Source organism: Branchiostoma floridae, chromosome 11 (genome assembly GCF_000003815.2).
Source record: "Branchiostoma floridae strain S238N-H82 chromosome 11, Bfl_VNyyK, whole genome shotgun sequence".
Taxonomy (NCBI): domain Eukaryota; kingdom Metazoa; phylum Chordata; class Leptocardii; order Amphioxiformes; family Branchiostomatidae; genus Branchiostoma; species Branchiostoma floridae.
This window is the reverse complement of record NC_049989.1, coordinates 10,765,883-10,775,867: the sequence shown is the minus strand read 5'-3', so window position 1 is coordinate 10,775,867 and position 9,985 is coordinate 10,765,883. Positions and strand designations below refer to the sequence as shown.

At 41.7% G+C, this 9,985-nt stretch overlaps 1 protein-coding gene across 1 annotated transcript; it reads right to left on the bottom strand.

Moving 5' to 3' along the window:
• Window positions 1–386: 386 nt before the first annotated feature.
• Window positions 387–2,783, bottom strand: LOC118425528. Its single transcript, XM_035834429.1, has 3 exons — window positions 2,615–2,783; window positions 1,917–2,227; window positions 387–1,048 (listed from the first exon to the last, which is right to left on the bottom strand). Exons 2-3 carry the CDS (start codon window positions 2,223–2,225, stop codon window positions 533–535), a joined length of 825 nt encoding a protein of 274 aa, XP_035690322.1. The 5' UTR covers window positions 2,226–2,227; window positions 2,615–2,783; the 3' UTR covers window positions 387–532.
• Between the last annotated feature and the right edge of the window lie 7,202 nt (window positions 2,784–9,985).

Here is a 9,985-nt window from a genome sequence, read left to right as displayed (position 1 = left end):
AATACCACGGAAAGATCATCTCTCTCATGCATTAGATCACCATTTTATTGATCCATTTGTCCATAAGTTTACAACTGTTCTAAGACGCGAGAAGAAGTTGAACTTGTACACCCTAGAATGTACATGTAGAGGTGATAAGATACCTTTCTTATATCACAACTTGTACCCTATTACTAGCGCTGCTACCTGTACTTAGGTTGAGCACAAGTGTACCATAAAGGTCATTCATATCAGATTACTTCTAGTAGACACGCCCATTTATACCCTTCACTCATCAGTCCTTGCACTAGCTTATCAAGTGCAGGGGTCTTTTTTTTTTTTTTTTTTAGTGTTATCTATTCTCCATTCCGCCCTTTCTCCCAGCAGATAAGATTCGATCACACACATGCTGTTCAGTAGTTTTATTTCACATCAAGTACAAAAAACTACACATCAAGTCAGTTATGTCGGAAAGCCGACCAAAGTTTCACACGTGTCGATATCGATAACCGTTCCGTCAAGCACACAGCCTTTAATCATTATAAGCATGCCTTCAAGAGTTTTTACCATTTCTACTTTTCGTACAATCTCTCGCAAAATGCCCTAACCCATGACAGCGGTAGCACTTATCATCTGGGCGTGCCTGGGCCAAGCCATGTCTCTCCCTACGTTTCAAGCTGTCATACTTTACCGCTTTCATTGATCTACTTTCTCTAGGCATGATCTTACCCTGGTTTTTTACAAACTGAGCAATTTCCTTGTTCACCTGCTTCTCTAAAGTGCTTCCAAACTGATTCACAATCAATTGTCTAAAGAAATCTTCTCGTGCCAGCGGATATATTTGGTCAAGAATGATGGAATACTCGTGAGCCTTCTTGTGTCCCTCCCTACGAGCCTGCATCACCAGAGTTTCCACCAGTGCCAGGGCACGATGAGGGTCAAATGCCGCTCCAGGTCTACCCGCGTACTGGACTAGCTCCTCCTTGATGTCATCTGAAGAGCGTCCCCCTCGCATAGCCCCAACCTGCTGCTTCAGAGCATTCAACTCCGTCACTAGCGCCGCGATGTCCTGCATAAATACAACACCGCAAATAAATACCAAGTATTTATACAGTCCTCCAAAAACTGGCATGTATTCACACACTTCAACAGTTAACGTTACTACACACCTGTCACCAGATACCATCGCTTCTAACTTGCAGCACTGACTGGTATGTCAACTGTTAACACCGAGTTTTGATATGGGTTCACACATCATATTGCCTCGCCTCAATCACAAACTCATAACCCCACATCCCCGATGTGAGTCGACGCAAATGTACAATCCAGCGCACCACGCAGCACTGGCATCCTTCCGTAAATTTGCGTGTACATGCCCAGCATGCCATTTCTACCAAGAGTTTCTCTCTACGGCACTCCAGTATTCACCCGGTGAATACCTTGCCCTCTGTCCGTAACTTACTCGTTACACGTTCACATTGAACCTTCACGTGGGAACACACAGTTCTACCACAGCACCCCCGGGTGCCCGTTGAATGCCGCCACTCAAATTTCGACCACACGCCCGGCGTGACAGGTCTGGCAGCACCCAACCTATTACCATATAAAAGCAAATTACTAATTAGGTCAATTATGCGAAAGGTGCGTGTCACGTGCAGCGACTACACACGTGCACCCCTTCACAAAAACAGGTATTCACTGCATTACCATGTCAATACTGCTCCCCGCACGGGCCATGCTACAAATAAGCAAGGCTACGGCAGGAACATTCTACAACTACCACTTTTAGCGTGACACACAATAACAATGTAACTCGACTAGGAAGTCCATAGCTGAACAACCAACCAAGCGACTTACATGTCACACATGCAAAGAACACGGAAGAAAAACACTTATGAAAACCACTGTAACACCTAAGACACAAACTCATGCCTTACCGTCTGAGCTTGTCCTCCAGCCACAGCTTGTTCTCCTTGCTGTTGCTGTCCCTGCTGTGGGTCCTGCACTTGAGCTCCTGGAGGCTCCTGACGAGCATCTTGCCCTGCCTGATCTTGAGGGACTTCTTGAGGGATGTCTGGCTGAACCTGCGGCGGCGGAGGCGGCGGCGGAGGCGGCGGCTGCTGTTGCACCACCACCACCTGAGGTCTCTGCCCATCCTCCTGCCTGGGTTGGCGCTGACCACCGGCACCACGACGTGGAACCGGTACCTCCTTCCCTGCCGGAATCGATGGTTTCTGAGAAGCCATTCCTATTATCCACGGCATACATTCACGTTAGAATAATTCGTTTAACTCACATCCTACCCAACCCAAGCAAGTTTCCGCCACGCGAAGCTAGATCGGGCAACGTCGTGGACACACGGGAAACTCCACCCGAGTTCACCTCCCACATTTACAAAAGCCAGACTTCAATAAAACCACCCATTAGGCTATATCACGAACACTTTCCCCCACTACCCTGAGAACCAACACCAGGTACCCAATCACATACCTGCCCAAGCAACAAAGTATAAATCGACGCCCCTCCACAACCAAAAACAACAAGTTCCCTTCACAATATCGTTTGTGTCTTACACTAAACAGCCACTTGCACAAACCACTGTCTCAACATACTTTGCCAAAAATACACTTCAAACCTTTTCTGGGAAGCCAAACGGGCGTCGGGAACTGCACGTGGTACTCCGTCGACTCCTTGACGTAACCGACTTGCTTGGTCCGGTGAACTGGGTTTCTCCGGATGAAAGAGACAGTATGGATTCTGTCCACGCCTTATATAGTGTGATTTAGTCACGTGATTCCGGCTGACCAATGATCGCGCAGTGTGAATACCAATAATTCCTTCGTGAAACGAAGGTTTGTAGTCAGTGCTGTTTTTATGTCAGGGGGTCGTTTGTTAGCCTGATAACTAGGGAACGCGTGAATGGATGGTTTTGATATTTGGTATGTGGGTAGGATTAGACATGACGAAGGAATGGTAGGAATTCCTTTACGGCAGGGCGCTCTGGCGGCGTGTTATGGTACTGCAGCGGAACTTCCGGTTTTGCTATTTTTTGTTTGGGACTTGTTTGGGTGATGATTTGTAAGTGGTTGGTAGCTGTGTAAAAGCATAGTAAGGTGTGTAAGTTTTGGCCACCTAGGGGTTTCGCAGGGGCGGTGAAATTAATTCTTGTTTTAGGTGTTGAGAAGGAATAATGCGAGAAGGGGTGATGGATGTTAATGACTGTAGGTATGTAGATAGCTTACGTAATGATGTACATACTTGTATGCTTGTTTTGCAAATTAGCTGGTAATTTGCATAATACAATAGGTATGTGTAGAAACTCTCAAAACTCTGTGTCTGTGAACAGAACAGCTCCTTCACGCCAACACAGATTGATCTGATATTTGGTATGTGGGTAGCTCTTGAGAAGGAGAAGAAACGTACGAGGCGTTTTTTTGTCTAGTGGCTTTTGACGGTTTTGCAGGGGATGTTTGTACTTGAAAAATAGTGTGTAGTGTGCTAAGTGTGGCGATTACGCAATAGTGGTTTATATTTAGGAGTTACGTCATTCTACGTGGGCTGGAGTTGTGCCTGGGCCCCGCCGCCCCCACAGGAAGTGACCCCAAAGGTCATAGTTGCGCAATAGAGGACAGCACGACTTATATATACCAGACGATTACAAGACAATTGTACTATAGGGACAGTACATTATACATGATGGGGTGTAAACGTTTCCTATAAGATTTGATAATCTGTAGATTAAGGGCGATGAATAAGGGAAATGATGATATTGTTTACGGTGGCCTATATTATACGTTTTAAAAGGGTTGTACATGTAACAGTTACTACCGGTACAATACATTGTTGAACAAAGCAGGGTTTGTTTTTCACAGTAACTTGTAGTCATTGATGAGATTGTTTATAGGGATTGTACATTAGACATATAGGATGCACAATGTAGTGGACTGCATTGTGAAACAAAGAATGCTACATCATCATTGTTGCAAGCAACAAGTCGGCAATAATGATCTGTAAAGGGGGCTGTACAAAGAAAAACTATAATTTATAATATCACTTTGTAGAAACGTCCATGCAATGTGTCAAGTCGTCAATATTGACAATATTGATCCGTCAACCCTTCCCTTGTTATTACCATCTAAAGGGATGATTCGATTGCGTACGCGCGGAAAACTTGCTGTCAATTCCGGGAATTTTTACCAATCGGACATACTCAGTACACAACTCAGTTAGGCTAATATTTCTCTCTTTGTTAGTTAGAGTCCATTCCAAGTCATCGTGCGGATGTTTGTTGTCATTGTCTAGAATTGATTTTAAAGTTTTGTAATTATATGTCTAGAATCGACATTTGATACGTCAGGAATATTTTAACATTATTTCAATTTTATAAGTATTTCCCCGGTCCCGTAAAACTTTGGAAATATTCATGATGTGGAATTAGATACTTCTAATGGTTTCTAAATAATAATAACATCATTATACCATTATTTACCATTTTCTACCATTTTTTGTAACATTTTGTAAATGGATCAGTGGGCTGGGAAGATAGCAATTCACACATCCTTGCAAAGTATCCTTATGCAACACAGCATTGGAATGGTCTTGACATTGCTGTTCGTTCACTTAACTTTTCACTGTATAAAAAACATTTAGTTAATATAGTACGTCCCTCCATCAATAAACATTTAAGTTACGGTCCTCGATACACCTGCGCCCTCCTTACACGCCTTCGCATCAGCACCTGCAGTCTGAACCATAGTTTCTTTATCCGCAATTTAGCTTCTAGTCCAGCCTGTAACTGTGGGTGTCAATGTGAAAGTATTGTACATTTTTTGTTATACTGCCCTACATATCAATAATACAGAATTAATTTTTTCGGCAATCTACAGAACCTGCTAGGCAATACTCTTGACTTCAATAGTTTATCCGAATCAGCCCGTATTATTAAGGGGTTCACCTTTCCTGTCACCTTCTACAAACTGCAGTATCTTACAGTTAACCCAGTTATATATTGTACATACGAGACGTTTTGCAACTACCTTGTAACCTGACTTATATGTAAATAGCTGTGAACTGTTTGTTTTGATATTGTCATTTATTTGTTCTTGTCAGTTATCTTTTTTTTTATAGGCGATGTGAATATTAGCGCACTGCTAGAGTGTATTACCTCGCTGTCCTGTTTTGTACTTTGATGTTGAATAAATAAAAAAAAGTATGGTTGGGTGTCAATGCAACAATGGCCCACCACAAAGGATCCACCAGCCCAGCAGTGAAATCTAAAAATATACAGAGGCAACAACAGGGCTTACTTTTATGGGGACAATAAACCATTTGGCAAAGTTTAAATGTGAAAGAATCACACAGAGGTTTCACAATTATTCTAAAAAATATTCTGTACAGTTACTTTCAAAATGCGCAATACCCACCACTTGTATACTAGTTGCTTGCTCGTGCGTTAGTTACGCACGTTTTCCAACATTTTATTCTCTACAATTGTAACAGTTAACACGAAGCAATGATTCTGGGAAAAGATCTCTTACGTTTCAAGAAAAATGTGTTGTGCACAAGCAGAAATCCGTTATAGCTTTCCTGTCCAAATGCCAGTCTTGACTGTTCGTTTGTCTCGTTTTATTCACGGTAAGCTATTATCAGGGCATCATGTGTTAACGTTAGCCGCCAGGGAGGTCACCGGACAATGACAAGCAAGTTCTGTAAATAAAGCTGCACCGGAAAATGACGAACAAGCTCTGAAGTGATATCCGGTCATTCGGATGTGCAAAAAAGTGAGTCGAGGTCAACTCATTGAAGTTTTTAAGGCACCATGGCGACGTTTGTTTTACATTTATAATGAAGGAATGTCAAGATTGTCGACTGCGATTGATACTCACCAAAGGGTCGTGATTTTTGTGCAAGCATGACGGGTTAGGATATAGGAAGACCGGACACAAACTTAACATTTTGGCCTGTTCACCCATAGACCACACTCATACCATGATTTTTTTTACCTAGTTTACTAAAGTGTGCTTCACGGTCAAACCAAGGTGCAAGAGGAGACCGAGAAAAGTTTGAACGAAAGGAGAATGTACTGTGACTTCGTCACATTTCCACACCGGGGCCCAGTAGGGAAGCTTTGGGAACGAAAAGTATGATGTAAAGACACCAAACTACACAAGACATAAAGATAATAGTCGTGGGCATTTTTTGGTATATATTTACGCATACATCTCTACTTTCCTTTCCCGATGGAAATGTGACGTTAGCCTAAACCTAAGAGCAAAAGAAACACTAGCATGAGCGCGTCAAGATGACAAATCTTTGGGTATGCTGTTTCTCATTATACGTCATAAAGGGGACGTAAAACCTGTCAACAACAGGATGTTGGACATGGACTCTACAACGCAATGCACGTAAAACACGGCACTTATATAATGGCGTGACAAACAAGCATTGGTCCTAAAACTCTGGGTTTTCGTCCAGTGTAAAAGTTAGATCTCAGTCAAACAATGGCGAAACATTGCATTTCATAATTATTTTTTCTGTCAAACAATGGTGAAACACTCATAAAAGGAAACGTAAGGTTAAAAAAGACATAAATACAATATTCAAAAGTCCACGGAACATTAGACAAAATATCTATGCCTCCTAAAAATGATAGACCTTATCCATTCGGACAGATATTAGGTAACGAAACAGAAAACGCGCCAAAATTTTCACACACAGGAAAGAACATACCGTACAGACTTATTGACGACCTCTCCTTGGCAAAGTCATTCTCGAAATGACCTCACATAACTGGACTGTAATTAGTGAATGATGTCATGTCCAATGTAGCAAATCAATGTCTTGTTTCGCGTCCCTCTGTGTTTGTTTGTAACATAAACAAAGTAAAAGGATTGTATGGATTTGATAGTTCTTTAATATCAGGCGTAACTATAAGCTAATGATGGAATCGATATTAGATATTTTCTCTCCGCAAATTCAACAAATCTGAAACCTTACGTGTCTTGTTTATTTCTCAACACAGATTACTGTTGAATGTTAAACATTCTTAGATATTTGTCTTCTTTGGGCTAACAGTTAGAAGTCTAAAGAAGTTGAGAAAAACTTTTTCCCAATAGAAATAGTTTACTTTTTAGCAAACTACCTGATATCAACTTGTTGTCATTCGTTGTCGCTAACCAACTGAAGACCTAAACATGCCTCTTGCCTTAAGTCATACAAGGTCACAAAAGTAAATAGAAAACAGCTTAAGGCGTGTTTGTGTGCGTGTCCTTTGTTCGGTCTTTTTTTGGCAGTAAATAGTTGAGAAAGCCGAATTTATTTGTCCTTATCAACATATTTTTGACCTGCCCGACATTGTAGCGTACCATTGAACATGGAAGACGATCACCTTCAGTACTAGTCTTAACTATTCAAGGGACGTTAGATAGAAGGTGGAAAGACAGGTGCCGCACACTTTACTGCCACAGCTTAATGATACCATATATCATTCTGTAGTCTTTGTCACATACACCATTTCTGGCGATTAGACACCGTCGGATTTCAACCCATGCAGAGAAACAAGAGTGTTGCTTCTCAATTTTCACCTTGTTTGTAACTACCCAGGCCCAGTCCATGACGTTCGTTCAGTCATCAACAGAGAACTTATCATTGCACACGAACAACTGGTTTTCATGTATAACTGACAGTTCTTCAAGGGTGTGGCATAGAACTTGTAATTATCCTCAATTTTCATCTTGTTTTTAAACTACCCAGGCACATTCCATGACGTTCGTTCAGTCATCAACAGAGAACTTATCATTACATACGAACAGCCAGTTTTCATGTCTAACAGTTCTTCTAGAAAAGCAAGAGGATATGCAGGGAATGTGAAATGGCGGTGTACAAGTTGTATAAAAATGAAACAAGCAAACAAACAAACAAGCAAACAAACAAACAAACAAACAAACAAACAAACAAACAAACAGAAATAAATGCAGAAATGGCCTACCTTTTTTCAGAATGAGACTGTTGAACAATGTCCGAGCTGGTAGGTAGACGGTGAAGACTTCGTCTTGTGAAGTCTGAAATAAGTCTTGTCAACGCGCGATTTGCGCACTCATTTAAATGACATGCCCCACCCTACTAACCACTTATGACAACACGTCTGACGTCACGTGACTTGAGCTGTTAGCCCCTATATCTAAGTTGCGCACGTAGGCTAACATCTCATCCCACAATGGTTACGGTTATAACGAAGTAACAGTTAGGAGAGTGAGCTCTTACGTTTTATAAGAAAAGTGTTGTGCACAAGCAGATTTTCGTTTGTTGTCGCTTTTCAGTCCATACACCAAAGTCGTGAGTTAGGACTGTTCGGATCTTTAGATATGAGTTTTGAAGGTCGGCTATTGTCAGAACATTAGGTTTTAGCCACCGGGGAGGTTACCGGACAGTGAAGAGCATGTTTTCAGTGATGTACGGTCACCGGGCTGTACCAGAAAGCGTATCGAGGTCAACTCATTGAAGAAATCAGCTCACTCAAGTAATTATTCAAGAGCATAGATTGTACATATTTATCTAAATACGCTTTGATATTCAAATTCCTCAAAAAGCCGGCCAGGCCACGGGGATCTAATGGGTCGTTCAAAATTGGTATGTTTAAATAATTGTGAGCCTGGTTAGTCGGCAGTATACTTGTCTAATTTTATGTGACATTGTTGCATAAATATACAATGGAGGTTAAAAATGTGTCAACAGCATACTACATGTAATGTACCTATTTCCAAATACGTCGTCTGTAGTTTGTAAGAACCTCGCTAGAGGAGAGGGTGCACTAGTGGGTCATCAGGCTGAAGTTGGCCGCCGATTAGTAGCCGCCGATTCAGCCGCCGATTCGTCGTAAAACAGAGCATAGCATCACATTTAGACAGTATAATATCAACGATTACGTATATTGACGCCATTACGTTTGCAAGTTGAGATTGATGTAAATACTACATTATGTACCCCTAAGATATTGCTTTGTAGCAAGGTAGCTAAATAATTTTTGAAATCTAAACGATTTTCAACAATTACTGAAGGACTTATTGAATTTGATTCAGCATCATAAGTACGCACATCTCCTCATCATGACGTCACGACGTCTCAAAGATCAAATCGAAATGGAGCTTTCCGGATCCCCGACATTCGAGGCTAATCCAACAGTTTTCAAGCCTTGTAGAAACGTAACAAAGTGATTTTTAGCATGCAGTCAAACGGCTTTATACTCTCTGTTGACGGGTTTAACTTTGTAATTGAAATGAGAAAAGTAACGCCCACTTTGAGATGTTGACGCCATTACGTTTGAGAGTTGAAAATATACAGTACCATTTATGTGATGATGTTCGTCCATGGGATGTACCCCAAGACACTGACCGCCTTGTAGTCTCCTATTCATGTATGTGCGCAGGCATACTGCAAAGTACTATGTAGATATTAAGCACTAGTACAGTGGAAGCTAGTTAATTGCACAACGGATTAACGCACACTTCTGTTAACTGCCCGGAATCCCCAAAATCCCACACCGGTGCGGTCCAGCTAGATAACTTCGCATTATTGCACCAGCCGGATAATTCCACCAAATTCACTGGCAAATAGGCCGTGCAATTAAGCGGCTTCTACGTACAAAACAAAACCCTTGATGACCCTGAAGACATAACAAATGCCCATTATATCATAATCATAATGATAAGTCATTACTCACAAATAGGGGTGGGTACCGGTACAGAAAATTCAGGTCCAGGTCCGGTTCAGGTCCAGAGGATCAGGTCCAGGTCCGAACCTGAACCTGGACCTGATTCAGTATGACTCATACCAATGGTCCATTTCTCTACAAAGAAATCTGTTGGTGGAGTATTAGACTTACACTGGCGTTTTAAAATCCTACAACGCTAACTGCACCTGTACAATTGGCTGTACAACTTGGTAGAAATTACTATAAACTCTACTCTACTTCACTCTTGTTATTTTCTTCCACATGCAAGCGCCAAAA

Bases quoted from the DNA above. Each gene is read 5' to 3' on its own strand.
- LOC118425528 (XM_035834429.1), bottom strand. From the start codon at position 2,225: ATGGCTTCTCAGAAACCATCGATTCCGGCAGGGAAGGAGGTACCGGTT. The intron at 1,049-1,916 runs GTAAGGCATGAG...GTATTTATGCAG, and splicing joins CTGGAGGACAAGCTCAGACG to GACATCGCGGCGCTAGTGAC.